This window comes from Cnephaeus nilssonii (assembly GCF_951640355.1).
Source record: "Cnephaeus nilssonii genome assembly, chromosome: 14".
NCBI lineage: Eukaryota > Metazoa > Chordata > Mammalia > Chiroptera > Vespertilionidae > Cnephaeus > Cnephaeus nilssonii.
In genome coordinates, this window is record NC_137085.1 from 57,448,701 (window position 1) to 57,470,636 (window position 21,936).

The 21,936-nt window shown below is 36.5% G+C and overlaps 1 protein-coding gene across 4 annotated transcripts in view; it reads left to right on the plus strand.

Moving 5' to 3' along the window:
- Positions 1 to 21,936, plus strand: part of CCDC171 (coiled-coil domain containing 171) — a 253,621-nt gene that overhangs the window by 181,083 nt on the left and 50,602 nt on the right. For all 4 annotated transcript variants that reach the window (XM_079790672.1, XM_079790674.1, XM_079790673.1 and 1 more), the window contains one exon: positions 8,879 to 9,010. In XM_079790672.1, the coding sequence (XP_079646798.1) occupies positions 8,879 to 9,010 (132 nt within the window). The remainder of the gene's footprint in view (positions 1 to 8,878; positions 9,011 to 21,936) is intronic.

The following is a 21,936-nucleotide window of genomic DNA, read 5'->3' on the forward strand; positions in this document are numbered from 1 at the left end:
GAGAGTGCAAGAGATGAGGCTGAATGAGGCAGCGGAAGCCAGTTCATGGAAGAACTTTTTTTCTTTTCTTTTCTTTTTTTTCCATTCTAAGAACCTTGGATTTTTATCACGGGGCAGAGATTAAAACCTTAACCGGGGTTTAAGCTAGGAAGTGATGTGGTCAGATTTCCTTATTGAATTTGGGTTCTGTAGGGCAGATTTGTAAACTGGATGCAGTGAGTAATAAAGGGGATTTTAAGAGCTATAAATCTGTCGGCTAAGAAGCAGGATAATATGGTAGGTGGTGTTGAGGAAGGGATATAAAACTAATTTAATAACATGGTGAATGGGAATGAGAAGGGCAGGGGAGGAGGATTCCCAGGATGCCAGTGTGGTGACCTGATGATAGGAACACAAAAAGAGGAGCAAGTGAGTTTGCTTCTTCAGGAGGGAGAAGGGAGACAGTGATGAGTTTTGTTTTGGAACTTCTGAGTTTATGGTAATGTGGAGTGAACAGCAGGGTATGTGAGTCTGGACCACTGGGAAAAAAGTCAGGGCTGAAGATAAAGGGTTGAGATTGATTAACATAATACTTTCTGGCAAAGAAAGAGGTGATATAGCAATTGACAGGAGAAACAAGACATTATAAATAAATGGGAGGCTAGGCAATGCACTTTCAGAGATTAATTATGCTACTAGAGTTTGAAGTCCTTGAGGGATGGAGTTCTGTCTCCTTAATTTTTATATCCTCAGCATCTATCACAGTGCCTGGTACCCAGTAGGCACTTAGTGAGTGTTTGTTGAATGAGTCAAACTTTTACCATCACCCAGTCTGTAAACATTAACTAAAGCCATCTCTGGATTTCAATGTAAGTCTTGCTGATAGTATAAGTTGGTTTCTTTATTTGATTGTTAAAAATAGCATGTGTATGTACTTTCCCCAATTAAGAACTAGAGGAGAAAGCCTAAATTTGATTTGAGGAATGTCTCTAGGAAAGAGAGGTATGCTAACAATGAATTTATAGGTAATAGCTAGTTTGATGCCTATGAAAAATAGGTGGATGATTACTTCTATTGTTCGAGTGGATTGTGGAATAGAATAGTCAAACAGCATCTGTCAGGTGAAGTCACTGAGTAACCAAATCTTCAAATGTGATTTATAATTTTATCTTAAAAATGGTTAACCAGAATATTTAAAATACATAGTTATCTTTGATCTTTAGTCTTTACTGCATTTATAAGGAATACAAAGACAATAGGATAATTTTTAATTTATGAAACTGATAGTGTTTTAAAAATTGAAACATGATCTCCAGCCTCTAAAACACAATTTTTAGTGACTCATTAATGACTCTCTAAATATTACTGACAATCCTCGAACTCCTTTCCATTCTTAGTCTCTGGATCCTGGTTCTGAACATCAGCTGTGCAGGACATGCAGGTGTTAGCACAGCTGGCTTGCTGATGACAACTCTGTCCAGATAGCTGTCTTGTGTGTCATCATTCATATTGTTCAGTGTCATTCTGACCTAGCCAAGCTAAAAATGGGACTCCAGCTCAAGAGGGATTAAGAAACCTTGGCAGACTAGAGATAAGACACTACAGAATGTCATGTACGTGTGCTTAACTGTTTTTAGCTTAAACACATCTAAATAACTAATTTCAGTGCCCACCCCTTTCTCCTTTGGGATAAGTCACCTTAGAAAAGAAAATATCTCCCTGAGGGGGACTGTAACAATTCAATTCATTAATACACTTCGCCATTCTCAAGTATGGGTTTTGTGTGTTTTTTAAATGGCTCAAGATCACAGTAACCTATTTGTGGGTTACATTCTATGGTCTGTAACTTGTGTTATAGATTTATCATGCTGTCTAGGGCCTTTATAAGATGACCATGATTAAATCACCCTATTTTCCAGCTTGATAATTTGATTTGAGGCTTCAGTTTTTCAGATGCTAAATTGGGATGTAGCCAGCTTGATAATTTGATTCAAGAGATCAGTGTCTTAGTCCTGTAATTGGGATGTAACTATATGTGTGCGGTTTACTGTGGCGGTGGATTTTGCCCTTTCCTGGTGACAGCAGCTGGCAGTCATTGGAGAGTCTGGCTGTGGTCCAGAGTCGTAGGTGAAGTTACATAACCTCCCGGTAAAGAAGGTGAGTTCCTCACGTCCTTCTGTTCAGATTGAGTGTCTGTGCTTGCTGCGGCACCGAAGGAGTGCCTGCTTCTGCCCACAGAGTGCCAGGGGATGTCTTGGGACGTCAGAGTTTGGGGCTCTTCCACGTGAGATTGTGACCGTTGTGTGAGAGTGATGGCTGCGCAGGTACCTGTCTCAGTGTCATCACTGTGTGTGTGCTGGTGGGGAGCAGGGCAGGGGGAGAGATAACGTGAATGAGTGAGGATGCCCACAGGTCCAAGGAGACTACTGAGGAAAACAAGGATGTTTATGTAGTAATTCCTATTGCTTATCACAAAACTACTTTTCTGCAGCTTACATACTTTTGCTATGACTGCCAGACAAGGGATAAAGAAAAAGAAAAAAAAATAGTGTTGTTTTTTAGGTAGAGAAATGGAAGAAATACCAAAATCTTAAACAGTTTCTCCAATTAGTAACTGTTCATTATAGACATTAAGAGGCATTATTATTTCGTGTTACGAGCACTGGACTCAGGATCCTCATATTAGGGATGGCAATAGCTATGTCACAAGGTGGAGGGCAGAATCAAGTGAGCTGGTGTGGAGAGGACTTTGAAAAGTATGAAGTCCTTTTAGAGGCACTGGTGGTACTATTACTAATAGAAATAGTACTGTACTCTATATTTCCTTAATTCAACAGTTAAGGAAAAGGTAAAAGGAAGAGGAAAATATCCATTCAGATGTCACTATCCAATTTTGTAAAAATATGTTTTTATTGATTTTTAGAGAGATAGGAAGGGAGAGATAGATATAGAAACATCGATGAGAGAGAAACATCGATCAGCTGCCTCCTGCACAGCTCCCACAGGGGATCCAGCCTGCAATCTGGGCAAATACCCTGACCAGGAATTGATCCACTGACCTCTTGGTGCATGGGTCAGTGCTCAAACCACTGAGCAACACCGGCCAGGCTAACTATCCAATTTTTAATGTTATTTCCAGTATCTGGACATGCTTTAACTCCTGCTCCTGTCACTAGGCACACACCAAAGTCCTGGAACTATCTAAATATCTTTTTTGTTATTCTTTCTTTCTACTGCCCTGTAGAATTTGTGAGTGTGGAATGACATTCCTTTTTGATCACATACTCACAAGTGTCTGCATACATAACGTTTTTCTTGTCACTATTGTTATTACAGAGTATATGTAACTGTGGCTGATTTTCTTCTCTATTTATAAAAGGCTCTCCAGTATGCCTACTTGTTAAGGAAATTTTCTGTTAATTGGATATTGGAATGGGTGACCATAGTTGTGTCAGGAATGTTAGACAGTCAAATTGACTACATAAACTTTAAAATACACCAGGAGATACTACACTTATTTCATGAAACACTAGAAAAAAGGAGCCAAAAAGTGTCCAAAATGGCACTCTTTGTTAGTGATATAAGGTTCAAACATTCTCTGGTAAGAGGTGGTAATGTTAAGAAACTTTATAGATGGTGAAAAATACTGTCCTTCCTTCTAGTCCTCTAAGGCAGGGATAGCCAGTGTTTTCTGTAAAGGACCAGACAGTAAATATTTTACTACATGGTCTCTGCCTCAACTACCCAACTCTGTTGTTGTAGCAGGAAAGCAGGCAAAGACAGTACATACATGAATGGGCATGTCTGTGTTCTAATAAAACATTTTTTACAATAACAAGTGGGCTGGATTTCGTTCCCTGGTTGTGGTGTGTCAACTATACCTGCTCTCTAGTGCATAGGTTGAAAATAGGTGTAGGCTGCACTAGTGTGTAGGATAAGAAGTTATATTATAAAGAGGGAAGGGAAAGCAACAAGGTATCAATGGATGTGGAGGGAAGTATAGAGGCAGGATGGGGAAAAGGAAGGCAAGGGATGTAAGTGAAGTAAAACGTGAACATACACTGAGTGGCCAGATTATTATGATCTCTGAACGCATAATAATCTGGCCACTCAGTATGTGTGTGTGTGTATGTATATATATATTAGAGGACCGGTGCATGAATCGTGCATGGGTGGAGTCCAGCCAGCCTGGCCAGGGGGAGGGGACATGGGCAGTTGGCCGGCCTGCCTGCTGGTCGAACTCCTGGTCGAGGGGACAATTTGCATATTAGCCTTTTATTATATAGGATATACACTGAGTGGCCAGATTATTATGATCTCTGAACGCATAATAATCTGGCCACTCAGTATGTGTGTGTGTGTATGTATATATATATTAGAGGACCGGTGCATGAATCGTGCATGGGTGGAGTCCGGCCAGCCTGGCCAGGGGGAGGGGACATGGGCGGTTGGCCGGCCTGCCTGCTGGTCGAACTCCTGGTCGAGGGGACAATTTGCATATTAGCCTTTTATTATATAGGATATACACTGAGTGGCCAGATTATTATGCGTTCAGAGATCATCATAATCTGGCCACTCAGTGTAGAGTGATAAGGATGGAGGTGGCAGAAAGTAAGGTGGGGGGTGTGTCTGCATTTAATGGGACCATCTCTAATAAGAACATTTGTTTGGAAGCATTGATGGCAATAATAGTTTGTAGAAAATATAATTTTAGGCAGATTAAGAGTGTGCTGTAAAGCCTTAATATCAGTTATTTCCCCTAGGCATCAGGATTTAGGCACCAAGTACATTTCCTTACATGTATTCTCAAGTGTATCTAAGTTTCGATCTGCTACAACTTACCACTTCTTCTGGTATCCTGTTGGTGAAGACATTTGCTAGTACTACATTTCATGAGATTTTATTTTTTTATTGGAACATTAGTCCAGAGGGATTTAGAGCTGTTCAGGATAGAAGCTGCAGCTTCACATTTTGAAAGTTGAGTAGCTTTTCCAAAAATGACTAATTTAATTTCATAGTTGATGTATCTAGCAGAAACTGCTTTTTTGGTGTTATGGTTTGAATACAGATTGGTGTCTTGTGAGTAAAGGCTAATCAAAGGAATAGCAAAAGTACTTACAAGGAGCTTATGAACCACATAATTCTAAAACTAGATTGTTATAATAAAATAAATATATTTTTGTAACAATTTTTGACTTAGAAAGTTTCATTTATTTTTATCTACATCTCTTAGAGCCACAGTTTGCTGCTCTGTTGACTAATGAGTTTGCCGACCACTGTCTTAGAGCATATCTATTAGGAATATCTATTTTCTGAAATTACGTAATAAGAAAGGAGAAAAACCTACTTTTTCTAAAAATCAAAATTTTAGAATGGAGTAATGTAGATTTTTTTATTTTTGTCAAAATATGAAATTATATAACCTTTATAGAATGTTATAAAAACACATACAATTTGACAATTGAGATTTATATTATGAAATGCTATGAAAAAAAATCACTATATGTTAAAAATGAAGTTAGCCATTTTGAAGTAAAAAACATTGCATATATATTTGTTATTGCTCACATCAAGGATTGTCTTTTGAAACTATAATTTTAAATCAATTTGAAATTATAATGTAATTTGTGGACAGGTGACAGTGGTTATTTTAACCCTAATTCACATTAAAATCTGTATTTTAAAAGATGAACATACTTTTCCATTTAGGGAAAATGTAATTTTACTATTCTAATATTGTTATTTCAGAACGTTTGACAGTAGAGCAACTTACTTTAGATTCTCATTTTTGATAGGAATTATTTTTGTATCCAGTGGGTAGTGGCTAAAGAAATCCCACTTCTCTCTTTTCTGATCTTAGTTACTCTGTTCTCAGCCTGCCTGTTCTCTCTGTGTGTATGTTTCATGGACAAATTTAATGCATTAAGGGGAGAGTTCTTTTTCTAATGTTTTGTGTTGAATTTCTGCCCTGTTTATTCTTGTTCACACCCTGAAATTCAAACTGCCTTCTGCATTCTTTCTCAACAGTCTCTCCTTTTCTTTTCACTTTTTCCTGTTTCTTGTCGCCTTTCCTTCTTGCTCCTTTGCGACAGTTACACTTTTTATTTGTCCTAGTGTCACTGTTTTGTATTCTCTCAACATGGTGCTTTCACTTCCATTACCCATTAAAATAAAGGAATTCCTAGCCAATCCCTTTTCAGGACTTAAAAAAACAACCCTTTTCTAGACATATTTGGATAAATTTAAATGCCTGCTCTCAAAGTTTTGCTTTAATTTAAAAGTGGAAAAATTCTTATCTTTTAGAAGAAATATTTGCGATAGTAGATCTATTATATATCATGGGCCACTGTCTCTTTTTTTTATGGTCTAAAGTTTTACATATGTCTTAGGGTCACTGTCTCTTGATGGCACTGTCAACATTGAACAGATAATTTATAATTCATAATATATTAACAAATGTATATTATTCAAATAAAGTAATGGTGATGCTCATCATTAGATTTAGCAAAACAGCTGCATTTTGTTGTTTTTTCCCCCCTAAAAACAGGATTATTTAATTTGCCAAATTAAATAATGTTTAGTGAAAATGTTAATTTGACAATAAATCACAGTTTTAAATGCCAAATGCCCAGCTTAATGTTGTTGAGGAAGTTGTTTAGAGAATACAATACTGTTGCTGTATGTCCAGCTTCACAGATGAAGCATGGTGCCTGGTATTAACGGGGTTAAGGACCCCCAGTGCTGGAACTGTGCTGTGGATTATACCTACACTGCTCAGAGTCCCCCACCCTCCTTTGCCCGTATTAGCAATCTGCTTTTGTACTTTGACATCCAGGATTTCCCTAGTGAATTTTGTCGCAGAAAAAAGAGAATCATCAATATCACAGTTAAACTTGACTTTCAAAGCTAATAGTATCTCATTTGGGGGCTCAAATTTAATAAATTTTCTTTGATTCTGGGTGAGTTTTTAAACATCAAACAATGAATTGGCCTGGGTGCAGTAAAATATTTAGATCTATTGACTATGGTTCAGAAGGGTAGAAGGCAAAACACCAGTGGTTTGATGTTGATAAATTCTCAGTACCTTAATCCACATTAATGTTTTCTTTTATCTGAGTGCACATTGGTGACAAAAAGAAAAGCACGAGAAGGTATCCATACATATAAAATATAACCTAAGGCAAATATATTTTTAAAATGTGATATATTCTGTTACATTAAATAAGTGCAATAACATTCTCATTCTGACTGAAGACTGGAGAATGTTTGTTACAGATAAAAATATATTCTGAATTGGGACTGTAGTGTGCATATAGTCCTCACACTGTTATAAAAGTCGCCTTATAGTGTATACTTTACAGCATACACGTTGACAGAAGTTCTTCAGATCAACTTGGCAGTATATGGGTTTTTATACCCATCGATTAGCATGAACAATTAAAGATGTCATCATATGTTTGTGTATTAGCTGGTTTAAGGAAACTCTACATAGTATGATAGTTCATTTATAAAATAAGAAATGATTCAACGGTTTTATAAGCTGCTCATGTAGAATGGAAAAATGAAGGACAGGTTTTCTATCATATACAGTGTGGTGCAAAAGTAGGTTTACAGTTATTCGTATGGAAAATAATACAATAATTAATAAATAATAATAATAGAATAAACTGTGTTTCATGTGCTCACAACTGTAAACCTACTTTTGCCCCACTCTGTATTGCCAAGTTGCATTTGAAGTTGCTCAGGTAAAAGTAGAGATTAAATACTAGTATCTGAGCAATTAATGTTATTTGTATAATTCTCCTTCTTTTTACCTTTGCTAAAAAGATTATAAAAACTCTTTATTCTGTGACTCTAAGCTAGTTGTATAACATTTATCAAGTGTATGGTAGCATAGAGATAACATTTTAAAACTAATTCAGGCATAAGGAAAGTTAGAAAATTTGCCTATATATGAAAACTCCTATCATTAATCTATAAGACTAAAAATGAGAGCTTACTGATCTTAAAAGTACACTAAACTGTGGAATTCTAAAGGCTTTTACTAAGTTTGGAAATTAAAAGTGAAAATTATCTGTTTCTGAATGTTTTCTGATATCTAGTATTTGTATTATATTGTGAGTATTTTCTCATTTGTCCAGAAGGTGGCAGTGTAATATCAACTGCATGTGATTCCTATACTGACCAGAGAATTTTTATTTCTCATGTATCTGTGAAATGTTTGTATTGTTACCTTTCTGAACACTTAAAAAACAGTACACATTCTACTGATTCTATCCATTACCTTATTTAGAAGTTGCATGATTGAGTTGGTTTATATGTATTTAATTGATAACACTCAAGTTTATAAGAGTAAAAAGGGCAAACAAAACCTCTTACTGGTATATTTTTAAGTATCCTTGTTTGTTGAGTGCATTTGTTTTTATTCCAGAGTACATATTATAGAAGTTTTTTCCCAAAGACTAATACCTAATAATTATCTTGTCCAATATATATCAGTTAATACCAGTTAAATTAAACATGTTATTAAGAAAGTGATAATAATTAGGAGATTACTGTTTGTTTTTGATTTTGTGGATTCCCCCCCTCCCCTTTCCTTTTTCTTTTCAGGGAGGAACAGTGAAAAATAATTCAAAACCTCTTGATCAGAAGAGCTCCAGTGACTCTTCTTCCCTCCCTCATTTCAAGCAGGAGGATGCTTTTTCTTCTTAACATTCTCCCCCAGCACTCTGAATTAGAGATTTATTTGCAACGAAAAATCAATTAGTCCTAAATTTATTCATGGATTTCAGGTCCAGCGATCAATGCAAGTCCACTCAGTGGGCTCAAGGGGACCCAGTTCATCCCAGTTAATGTGTCTGAAGGGGAATTACCATTGATGCTGTTTTTTTCCCTTTAGGTCAGAGATCAGATCTCGCTGTCACGGACTGCGGCAAGTAGGAATGACTTCACCCTGCAGCTACCCAAACTGCACCTGGAGACCTTTGCAATGGAGGGGCTCAAGGGCGGGCCAGAGGTTGTAGCGTGCCAGGTTAGAGTCTAAATAACATTGTTTGCTACTGAGACGTGTAGAAAAATAAAATGTAGTAACTGGAGAGAATGAAAACCTCAAAGTATTGTGAATAACATAATGGAGATGCAAATAATTTTTCTTCCATTATGTAACACTATATTTCACAAATAATTTTTTTCTTTAAAGCCTTGATCCAGCCTGTTAAATAATCCCAAAAAGTATTTTTTTTTTTTTTACCAAGGAAAATAGTCTTTTATAGCTAAGTAAGTTTAAAAAATTACTTTTTTTTTTTTTTATCAGCAGAGGACAATAAGATGCTAGGCTGTTATCTTTTTAAGCTCATCTCAATTTGTAGCTCTTGCTGTTTTAAAATAAATCACTTTAGATAAAATTATCAGGAGAGATATTTGAAAATTTTCAATGTTAGTTCCAAAGTATATCCAACATTTCTTACATGGGGATTTATTTAATTTCAGCAAGTCTAGAATTGTGCTTGGCAATATAGAGTATTGTGCCTTTTAATGTTTAGTTTTAATGAACATTATATGTGCAAACTGGGTTATTTCATTTATGGAACTCAAAGCACCAAATCATAAAATCTCAAATAATTTAAAGAAAAAACTTAATAAAGAATATTATTTTAAAAAACATAATTCTTTTCAGATGTTGCATGTATCTTTCCATTCTAGGTTACTGTTGTATCATTTTATTAGTTAGGTTTAAAGTTTTTTTTTTTAATGAGACAAAACAAAATTTAATATTTGCTTTATTCTCCTTAAAATATCTAGTGCCTTTACTAGAAAAATGTATGAACATTATTTAAACCATAGGGAGCCTGATGTATCAGAAGAGGTTGTCCTTGTTTAAAAGCATTCTAGGTTTTTTATTATATTTAAAAGACAAATATTTTAAAACTCAGTCTGTGTTTCACACTTTGAGGTTTGAAATAAACTTCCATTCTTCAGTTTATGGCCCTGTGAAATTTTAATTTTGTACAAAATTAGTGTCAGTCCAAGTGGTGTTATGATCATTTTTTCTACATGTTCCATACCCTGATTTAATTTGTTACTAATACTCAAATTAGTGCTTTACAAAGAAAAAATAAGCACTAGTTGTTTCTTTTATTAGGTTGTCAATCAGTATTTTTAAATATGTGTAATTGTAAAACTAAGCATAAAATATTTTTATTTCCAGATATAGGCTACAATACTGTACCATTATTTAATACAAGATTAAGATGTACATTTTAAATTTGACTATCATTACTTACGAATTCACTGTAACCCTGAGCACAGTATGATATGAGATTTTTCTAGTGGTTATAAAATAATCCTTTACTTGGCTGTCTTGATTCAGATACTTATAAGGTTTAATACTTTTCATAATTCAAAAATAAAGACTTCCCCCTAACTCTGGATTTGGGTGATTTGGAAAGAGACTGATTCCTTGGGATGCTATTTTTGGGCAAACCATGAACTCTATGTGGTTTTGACATTTGTGAATAGCAAGAAGGAAATGTATAGACCCATATGTTAAACTATGATTTTTTCCAAGTTCTAATAAAAATAGTTAGGCACGTTACCATGTATCTAAACACTTGGGTGAGTTTTGCATTACCATGCTGTAATATACATTACAGTTTAGTAGTAATATATTTTGGTTTAGTATTCCACACAGAGAAGAGCAGATAATTTGGGCCATAATAGTGTTTCACACATACACACAGACACCCACACCCACATGCCCTCACACACGTAGTTGGTGATATGCTTTGAATACTTTGCGAAGAAAGGCACTAGATTAACTGACAACCTTAATTGTAACAATAGTACCATTTCAGTGAGCACGTACTATGCACCAGGTATCATGCTTAGCTCTTTAAATACATGATTTCATGTAATTCTCACAATGAACCTGTCAAGTAGATGGCATTATCTCCATTTTAGAGTTTAGGTAGCTCTCCTAAAACCAACAGCAAGTAAACAGCAAGGCCCAGAGCCTGGATGTAAGTCTAGGTGTGTTTGACTGCAGAGCCTTAACTGATAAAAATCTGACACAAAGAAATCTAGACACCTGTGTTAAATGGTAAGAGTGACATCTTTTAAATCTATAGTGGAGTTTTTCTTACATTTACAAAAATGTTCATTCTGCATCTTTGTATGATGTAGGTCATAGTTTATGCTGTACTGTAGACAAATTCACAGATAAAAGGTTTTGTTTTCATTTGACAGGCTAATGTTATAGAACTCTCCTTTTTACCTTCTCACAGTATGTAAATGTGTGTATTTCTGCCAAGTGCGGCTGCATATTCAGGAATCCAGTGTTTGTTTAGTTTTGTGCTCAGTGCTGGTGGAGTGGAGTGTGCAGTGAGTGCACGCCCTTCGGTTATGATGAAGAGGGCATCACTCTGCAGGTTGTGGTAGTGTATGGACTATTTGGCCAACCTGCACAGCCCTCATTCAGAGCGGTGGGTGCTGCAGTTTTCCTAGACAGCCCTGTCTGTCTTTTTCCAACAGGGAAAGCTTCATTATGGGTATAAGTTTGTACAGAAGGAAGGCCAGTGAGCACGATTGAGAGGTGAAGAGGATGAGGGGACTACCTTTTCATCTCCGGACACAGAAGAACATGTGACTGAGGCTCTTCTTCAGGAGAAAATTCAATTCAAGTAGTCTCTGAGATCTGCTAGCTTTTAGCCTCAGTTTCCTTCTCTGTAAAAAGAAGTGTAATGATACCCATTTCTATAAAAAAGTGTTATGCTACCCCTTTCTCAGGCTTGTAGTAGGATTGAACGAGGCAATGCATGTACATAGAGAGCACAGTGCCTCGCACAAGGAAAGCAGGCAATGCTTGGTGGCTGTTCTTTGTGCAGCCGTTCTGGGACCCCCGTAAACATAAAATAAGCAATAGTTGCTGGTTTCCTTTACTTTGAAGGGGCATGTGGTGTGTTTTATTTTGAGGAATGCTTCTCTAGGATCTTTCTCTATATCTTTCCATTTGGTTCTTTTAGTCTCCCTTGTTTCTTCAAAAGCTTGAAATAATTTTGATCAAGATCAGTGTTACTTCCCTACTTACTTTTCCATGTTACTGGATGTTCCATTGAGGCTATATGGCCAATAAAACGTTTTGCCTAAGCTTCTATGGAAAGTTTAGAACTACTGTATCCGTGCTCTTATCTCCCAGGTAACAGCACATCCATCTACCAGAGTACTGGGGAAAAGGAGCTGTGGCTAAAAAGTCCAGTGTAGTGCGAACGCAGAGGACTTCATAGTAGAAACATTTTGCCATACTGTATAAAGATAATAACCTGTTACTCATTATCTTATACTTTGAATTTTGTGTTTTTAAATAGCTGTTATGTAATAATTTAATATCGAGCAAATATTAGCATGCATGCAATAAATGTTTGTGTCTCCATCCTCATTCAATAATAAGCCAGTAACAATATCAATAGCTAACGTTTGTTGGATGCTTATTCTGTACCAGTTAACTGTGCTAAGCACCTTACATATACTGTCTCATTTAATACCTGCAACAACCTTATGAATAATAGGGGCTCTGCTTTTGTCTATTTCATAAAGAAAGAAGCTCAGTTTATTGAGATGAAGTAAATTGCTAAAGGTCACATATCCAGTGAGTAGGGTAACTGGTCCATTCATGCTTTTAATCATGCCTTTCTGCCTTTTGTAAACCATTGCTTAGGCTTACTGTTTTGTGTGTGTGTGTGTGTGTGTGTGTGTGTGTGTGTGTGTGTGTTTTTCTGAGAGAGAGAGAGAGAGAGAGAGAGAGAGAGAGAGAGAGAGAGAGGGGGAGAGAGAGAGAGAGAGAGGAAAGAAGGGAGGGAAAGAATAAAGAATAAAGGCAGGGTCTGTCTGTAGAGTACAATTTCATTTGTGTGGAAATAGTGGAGAGAAAGGAATCCAAAAGAGGTTAACTGGGAAAGTTACTTAAACTGCTTATTTGGCCTCTTCATGTGTAAAGGTGTGATAAAGAAGGTTTCTAACTCCGTGTCCGTGTGACTGGCGAGTGAGTGGGTTAGTACATCTGAAGTGCTTAGAATAGTGACAGGTACGTTGTAAACACTCAGCATTTATTTGTTAGCTGTCCCCTCCTGTGAAAGGTCCGCAGGCCGGGAACGTGGTGCTGCTCACTGCCACGTCCTCAGAGCTCGGCCTGCGCACAGGAGGCCCAGCAGGTGTGGGGCGGAATCCTTGATTTCAGACACTGGGCAGGTTGGCGCAGGAAGCTGCTTCGCCGAAGTCGAGAGACTTGATATCAGTTTTTTACTCTGGGCCCACTCATTTAGAAAGAAAAAGCTCCCCGAACCATCTCATAAAAGGCGTTAAAGGCTGAGTGCAGAATAACTCTACCTCTGGAAACAGTACACTTTACAAATACGTGTTTATAAACACTTCATTAGGAAGGCTTCATTGTGAAACCACTTATTTATGAAGATTCTAAACAGCAGAGTCCTCACCATAATAAATACAGTAATCCCTTAATCACCTCTAACCCACCATGTCATTATATAGTCCTTATTTGGTATGGCTTTTTTTGTTGTTGTTATGTGTTATACCCACGACTTTAGGGATACCATAGTTTTTTACACTTATACTTATTTTCCAGGCATAGAAATTACTTCCAGCTATTTTGTTGTATTTATAAAGTTAAACCAAAAAGAGCATCTTGAAGGGAATTTTGTTCTTATCTTTTATGTGTAAAAGAAAGAAATAATTATCTGTTTCTAAACTGTCAGGGAATAAAAATATCAAGACTCACTCTTGGTAATTTTTTACATGTGTTCTCTGCTACTTAGTGTAGCAGTCTTCTAATTGCTGTACAAGAAATTACAAGAAATTTCTCCTTTTCTGGCATAGTTGGAAATTACAGAGATGCTAGGCAATTTTACTTGAAAGATTGTGTTGTTTAGATATTTTCTCCTTCATGTTATTTCAACAATATAAGTGAATTTTCAGATAACTGATTAATTTTTAAAACGGGAAAATCAGCCATTTTCAATGGAAATCTTGCTAAATATGTCAAATGCTGTTTTTTTTTAAATAAAAAGAATATATACTGAAATTAAAACTTTATTATGCTGCTTCATTATTATAGGTATAAACTGTAATAATATAACAGTAGTATAAAGTGCTCAGCTGTGTAATGGCATTTGCCTTTAAACACTACAACTTCAGCCCTGGCCAGTGGCTCAGTTGGTTGGAGATCGTCTTGTTCATCATGAGTTGGGAGTTTGATTCCCGGTCAGGGCACATGCCTAGCTGTCAGTTTTGGTTGATGTTTTTCTCTCTCTTTCTCTCTCCCTTTCTCTCTCTAAACATAACCTTGAGTGAGGATTAAAACACGCACACCACTACAACTTCATAGAAATGTTGCTAATATTGAAAATTAACTTTCAAAAAATTATAAAAGTTATACATGATCATGACAATAAGAAATTAGACTCTTTAAAACATAGAAGAAAATTTAAGATCATTTAAAATTCTGCCATTCAGAGATAGCTGGTTTTAACATTTTGGTATATGCTCTTGTAGTTATTATAGTTATTTTTTAGTCATAAATGCAAACACATGTACATATCATTTAAATATAATATGTCTACCTATATTTAAACAATAACTGGGCCACACTGTTTTGTAAACCTTTTTAAAATGTAATAGCATATCATGGGTTTTTTTTTTGTTAGCAAATATAGATTTACCTCATTATTGTACTATAAATTCTAAAATAAAAATATCTTCTAAAGTAAAAGTAAAGTGACTAGAATTGGGTTGTAGAATCAAACAGGATGTTGAAATGCTACCTTCTTCAATGGTTGGAAAGTACTTCCTCAGAAAAGAGTGTTTGTTAGAGAAACACAATTAGCTGGAAAAGTCATATAGTTTATCTGAGAATAAATTTATTTTGATGGGAAAATGCCATCCGTTGTCTCATAGAGCTGCTTACAGCTGTAGTCTACAGTTCCAGAAATATAAATTGTGCCAGTGAGGCATCTAAATGTCCTAGGTTTGAGGCCTACTTTGAGGATGAATATAAGAATTAGTGTGTTGCCCTGACTGGTGGTGCTAAGTGGTTAGCATCAGCCCGGGAACCTAAGAGTCTTGGGTTCAATTCCCAGCCCCAATGGGGGCATGTGCACAGGAGGCAACCAATCAATGTATCTCTCTCAGATCGATGTTTCTCTCTTTCTCTCTCCCCCTCCCTCCATTCCACTCTCTCTAAAAAAATCAATGGAAAGAATATCCTGGGGTGAGGATTAACAGCAACAAAAAAAGTATTAGTGTATTATTTGTTTATTTTCCTGTTGACACCAGGAAGAGAAAACAATGTTTTCTCATGTAATATTGTTAGAAAGACATTTTTATTTGCCAGTTAAAATTTTGGAATTCTTCTCTGAAGATTTCCTTATGCACAAGCATATATTGTTTCTTCAGAATTTCTTGGTAACAGAGCTGTAAGCAAGGCGAAATGAAACGAAATATTGTGTGAATCAAAATGTTAGTGTGTACAGAAGAACTGGTTTTAAGGATGTGTTGCTAATTGGGATAATAATTATTATCCAGTTAAATAGTAGCATTTAAAGATCGGTTATAGTCATTGTGAGTTATACCTTCTGGTCTTCAATCTGTATCTTCTCCTAATATTTTCTATGAACAGGAAGACTTTTCGGGATACCTTGGCCAAGCAGGTCAGTCATTTGAGCAGTTTTGGTATCAACACCCTCTTTCATCCTTTCTTTTCTTCCCCTCCCTATTTGCTTTGCACTTTTTTATTTTATTTAGTGGTGGCGATGGTGGTTGGGGGCAGGGGGAAGCCTATATAAGTATAAGTGTAACCCTATTTGATAACACCTTTTAATGCTTATTATTGAGAGACTGAGGCCTGTGAGCACTTGAACTTTCAAGTGCTGCAACAGAATTGCTATTCATTTCAGCTACTTGGACAAAAAACAGTGTTTGATGGACTGCCTAGGTGAAGACCTGGAAAAGGAAGGGTTATCTACAAATTGAGTGAGTTTATTATGGCTTAGTGATTTGCTGATTGATTTCATTTGCTGTCAGTTAAGGCTCTCTTAATGTCAGTTTTCTTTGCATAATGCCTTGAAATAAAGACTAATGAAGTTCTTCAGATTGATGCCGCTTATATAAACTGACCCTGATTTGCCCTTATTCCACATGACAATTTAAGTGACAGCAGTTAGGGGAAAATACAGCAGATAATATGCAACTTAAGGATTAAGGGAAATGCAGTAAATCTTTCAGTCTAAAACTGCAAGAGTAATTTCTTGTAATTCTACAGATGCCTTAAATTTTATTAAACAGATCATTATTACTCTCACATGTGTGAGTATATATATATAACATAAAATATGTATACAATATATATACATATATGTAAAACATACATATATATGTGTACTAGTATATGTGTATGTGCATATATATATATGTGTGTGTGTATATATACACACACACACACACACACACACACATATATATATATATATATATATATATATATATAGAGAGAGAGAGAGAGAGAGAGAGAGATAGGTGGGGTGGGACTGGATTGAAAAAGAGAACTAAAAATGACCCTAAACCTTTAAAAATGATAGTGAATCTTCCTCTCCCCACTCATTTCAACTTGACATTGTCAGAATCACAGTTTAAAAATATTTTATTTAAGGTTGCATAAGTGCTGCATGTGAAGTAACCTATGAAAGGCAGAGTGAGTAATTTTGAAGCTTTAAATGCTTTTCAGTTTCAGAGCCTTCTATTAATATTAGTAGTAGCTTCCCCTACCCCCTTTTTTTAATGGCCCAAAATATCATAGTACTGACTAGAAAGAGATATAACACTGAACCTGAGATATTCTGAGACAATCTAAGATATTTTAACTTCTGAGTGAGGGCTGTTTAACGCACATTGGGCAGGTAGATTTTCGTCAGTGCTGCAGGACAGTGCTTTGTTCGGACTCTGTTTTATAATGCATATTCATCAAAATGAACCTGGCTCGGTATAACTTCCTCCGGCTTCACAGGAGAACCTAGAAAACAGCCCTGAAGCACCTGGTTCTGTTCATGCGGTTGGGTGTTTAGCAAGTTGACATTGAGGAAGCCTTTTATGACCTTTTTCAAAGACACCCAAGTTCTATATTTGCAAATAAAGCTTAAAAAGTCCTCAGACCTTAGGTCTATGGTTGAATGATTATCTGGTAGAAGGATTTTATCATGCAATTTAAAATCTAAAAGAAGAAACTCCATGTTCTAAAATCGAGGATGAAATCATGCCTAAATTAAAACATGCAGTTTAACCGTGTGCATTTATTAAATTATGTCTTAGGACAGAGTAGAAAAATAAGTATTTGGGGGACTTAGTGCAGGTGTCTTTCACAAAACTCTCAACAGATAGCAGTTGTGATTATTATCACTGAGATAGAGTGTATACTAGTAAGTTGAATAATGCTATGATTCTTTATCAAGTGAAACTATTATTTGAAAGTTCTGGGTGTCTCATGTTATCACCACGTTTTTAATTAATGCAAAGTAAGAGGTTAAATTTCTTGTTAGCATTGAACGATGGGTAGCAACAAAATGCTCAGAAAGCTGATGTCTTGGAGGCAAAACCTGAGAAGAACCTATGTCAGGCTCTTCTTAGTCTTAGTTTACCCCCCTCAGTGTGATTATTTAAGTGTTTTGAGGTAGAATGTATTTGAGTAGAGCAGTGGTTCTCAACCTTTCTAATGCCGCCACCCTTTAATACAGTTCCTCATGTTGTGGTGACCCCAACCATAAAATTATTTTCGTTGCTACTTCATAACTGTAATTTTGCTACGTTAATGAATCGTAATGTAAATATCTGTGTTTTCCGATGGTCTTAGGCTCTACAGCAGCGGTTCTCAACCTGTGGGTCATTACCCACAGGTTGAGAACCGCTAGCAGGGTCGCCTAAGACCACTGGAAAACACAGATATTTACATTACGATTCATAACAGTAGCAAAATTACAGTTATGAAGTAGCAACAAAAAATTTTATGGTTGGGGGTCACCACAACATGAGGAACTGTATTAAAGGGTCGCGGCATTAGAAAGGTTGAGAACCACTGGATTAGAGAGTGCTGTCCCAGATCCCCAGTGTTACTTAGTTTATGGTAAATGCCCCTGTTTCCCAAGTCCAAAAAATCCTGAGTCCAAACTCCTCTGGTTCCCAGGTTCAAATAAGATTTTGCATCAGCTTCCTAAAACAGATTCCACACAAGTAACATGTTATGGCTTTAATGCCAGCCTTTGTTTTTCTTATAGGGAAGCACATTCATCTTGTGGGATAGTGCTTTTTTAGTAAAATTAAAATGTAATGTTTAGTATTTCTTGCTTTTTTTGTTTTGGGTTCTGAAGGAATTGTGCCTGAAAACTCAGAGACTTTAACAGTTGTGTTATATGTGAATCAGCTATGACTCTAATAGGCTTTATTTGGCTCAAGTCTAATTAATGCAAGCTAAAGGCACAATTTTGTTCCATGTGACTAGAAATCCCCCAAGACATTGTTTTGGGGCCCCTCCTACTTAATATCCTGAAAGCAGAATGGATGAAATTCCTTGACACTTAACCTGTTGATCTTTTTTTACCTGTCCTTCTAATTTGTTCCCATTAGAGAAGGTAATGCAGCATCCTAAAGGGTCTGGAAAAGCCAGCTTTCCTGGTACCTAGACAGGTGACCTAGGCAAGGAGAACAAGGTCACTTGGGAGTCCAAGGGCCTGGTCGTTGATACACCCGATTCCTGGTAATCCATAGGAGCCTTGGAACCACAGTGTCCTTTGCTTCAAAAGAGGGAAAATAAAAATGTCATTTGAGAACATTTAAAGACTAAATGTGAACCAGGAAATTGGTTTGAAAAAAGTAAAATGACCAGCTCTCTTGGTCATTTAGATTTGGATGTGGCTGACACCATTCAGTGACATACCGAGCACCTACCACGTTCAAGGCATTGTGCTACGCTCTGGGATACAAAGGTGACTCGAAAATCTTTGGGAGGGGGCATGACATTTCAGAATGATATGACATGGAAAGCATGGTTGCTGCAGGAGAGGTACAGATACATTTGTTCATGCTGAGAAAATCAGGAGAGGCTTCAGAGAGGAGGTGGCGTTTGAGAGGCCTTGAAGGTTATGTAGCTAACACTTCCCTTTCCTCTAAGTGTTATTGTCAGAAAATAGAGATGGGAAGTATCTGGGCTTGAGTCTCAGCCTCTAAGTAGCTCATTTAGTTCAACCCCAGTTTGCAAATGTGGGGATTCCTCATTTGCAAACTGGGGGTTGAACTAAATGATTGGTAGGAACTTTTCAGCTCCAGAAGCTCTGTGATATTGTGAGTAAAGTAAACTGTGGTCTCTGTGGGATTTCATGGGACTCTTATTTGTTCCTTCATAAGTAAATTCATTGATTTAGTTGAATATCACAGAGCATCTTAGAACCAATTTGTCCTTAAAACACTATAGTAACAATATTTTTCAGAGATGTAGTTTAACATACTTAAGTGAATTTTGTTATACAGTAGAGATTATAAGGATTATTGAAGTAGATAACTCTGACTGAGACATGTAGATTCCCAAACCCATCTGATACATCAGTATAAGAATGGAATCATGGTAATAAAAATTAGCATTTAATAAATGCATGGCTTATTTTCTCTCTTTACGGGTTAGCTTTTCTTTAGTTACTAGAGGCCCGATGCACAAAATTCATGCAAGAGTAGACCTTCCTTCCCCGGCTGCTAGCACCAGCTTCCCTCTGGCACCCGGGACCCGGGCTGGCTTCCCTCCGGCCGCCCACAGGCATCGGGGACCCGGCTGGCTTCCCTCTGGCCCAGCTTTGTCCAGAAGGACATCCGGCCTAATTAGCATATTACCCTTTTATTATTATAGATAAGAGCAGTACTCATCATCAATCTAGAAGCTGCATTTAGCCTCAGGATTGGCCTTGATTCAATTCTGATTGGAAATAACGTATTAGAAAAAGAATTGGTCTTGTTTTTGGTGCATTTAAGTTGTATATGCCATGGTTGAATGGAGGCCAGAAAAAATGTTTAGAGTCTAAACATGATATAAAGGAAACGCCATTTAAAAATATCTGCCACAATAGTATTCTGCAACACTGCCGAGTATGGTTTCCCACGAGGCTCCTTCTCATACCTGAAAAGCTACTACGTTTACTTCCCTTGAAGTGGTGCCAGTAAAACATGTGAGTGATGGGATAAGTCAAGTCCAGGGCCATTTCAAATGGCAAAAAGGCAAAATTGAACTTTGATTCTTTTTTTCTTACATAAAATAACACCAACAAAAAAACATACCTGAACTATGTACATCACATCTATGTTGTCTTCAGCTGTGCTTGACCAAGGAGGTTGTGCATTTGCAACTAAATTTTTTCTTTTAATAACCTAACAGTTTACTATCCTTATAATTGTCACTATCAACACCAAAAAGCATTTCAGTATCTGTGTGCACATTGCATTAAATATCTAGTTACACATCTTAAAATATATATATATATATATATATATATATATATATATATATATATTTTTTTTTTTTTTTTTTTGCTAGAGAGGAAAGGATAGGGAGAGAGAGCTAGAAACATCAATGATGAGAGAGACTCATTGATTGGCTGCTTCCTGCATGCCCACAATGGGGCTTGAGCCCACAACCCCAGCCATGTAACCTGAGGAGGAATCAAACTGTGACCTCCTGGTTCATGGGTCGATGCTCAACCACTGAGCCACACCAGCCTGGCTAGTTACATATGTTTACTAAGTAAATAGGAGTTCACAATATTTAGTGGACAGTAGTGGGCCAGGCCAGTCTCTAAGGAAAACAGCAACTCTAGTACTACATACAACCCCCCAGGACAAGTGGGGTAACAAATGGGCTGTTGAGGAATGGGAAAACATCTTGTATGGGGGGGGGGGGTGGGCAGGGTCTGGTTCACCAAAATTCTAGTTTATACATAAAGGAAAGGTCATTTTTCTGCCAGAAAATTTTCCAGATATGTGAAAATAAAAGTCTTCCCCAATCTTAGTAGGTAGAGTGGAAATGAAATATAACTTCTTGGGATCTCATTCCTTCTGTACATATGCTGGTATACAGTATACATGGATTTCATTCAGAATGTATATGTCAGATGAACTAACCCTGTGTGGTAGGATTTAGAATATCGCTGTCGTGGTATTTTGCTTCTAAAGTCTTTCACTGATGATATCAGGCTGTTGAGAGATGCATAAAACATTGTCATTTCACAGTATAAGTTAATTAAATACACTAGAAGTTCTTTTCCCAGTTTTCTCTTTTTTCAAAATCTATTGCATGGATAATATAGATTTGCTATAATTTGTAAGCTTAATTTTTTGTCATTTAAATAACCTCACGGCCTTTCAAGTTACATTTTTTTTTAGAATCAAAAGACATTTTGGCATAAATGTAGAATATGTAACATATTTGGATAGAATGGAGATTTATTAATTTGTTACAAATATTTACTGAACCCATTCTACAGAATGAATAAAACCCCTAAGAAAAAAATCATCTGAAGTTCTTTAACTGGAAGTAAATATTTATTTATATTATATAAAGGAAAATTGGTAGCTCAGAGTCTATGTATAATAATTGAGTTTGAAATCTTTGAAAATCCTGGTTTCACGGCAAAATTACCTTTTTCAGTCAATAGAGAGAGAGAGCATAGATTAAAATAGACACATATGAATGTTGTGATAGACTACCTGTGCAATTTTATGAAACTTGGAAAGTCCATATTAATTCTTCTGACCTCACTGAGAGCTTTTGTATGACAGACAGCCCACAGACAAACAAACAAAATAAATAAACTTGCAACACATAGCATGAGAATGAGCTTTGGAACTGGGCAGACATGGATTGGA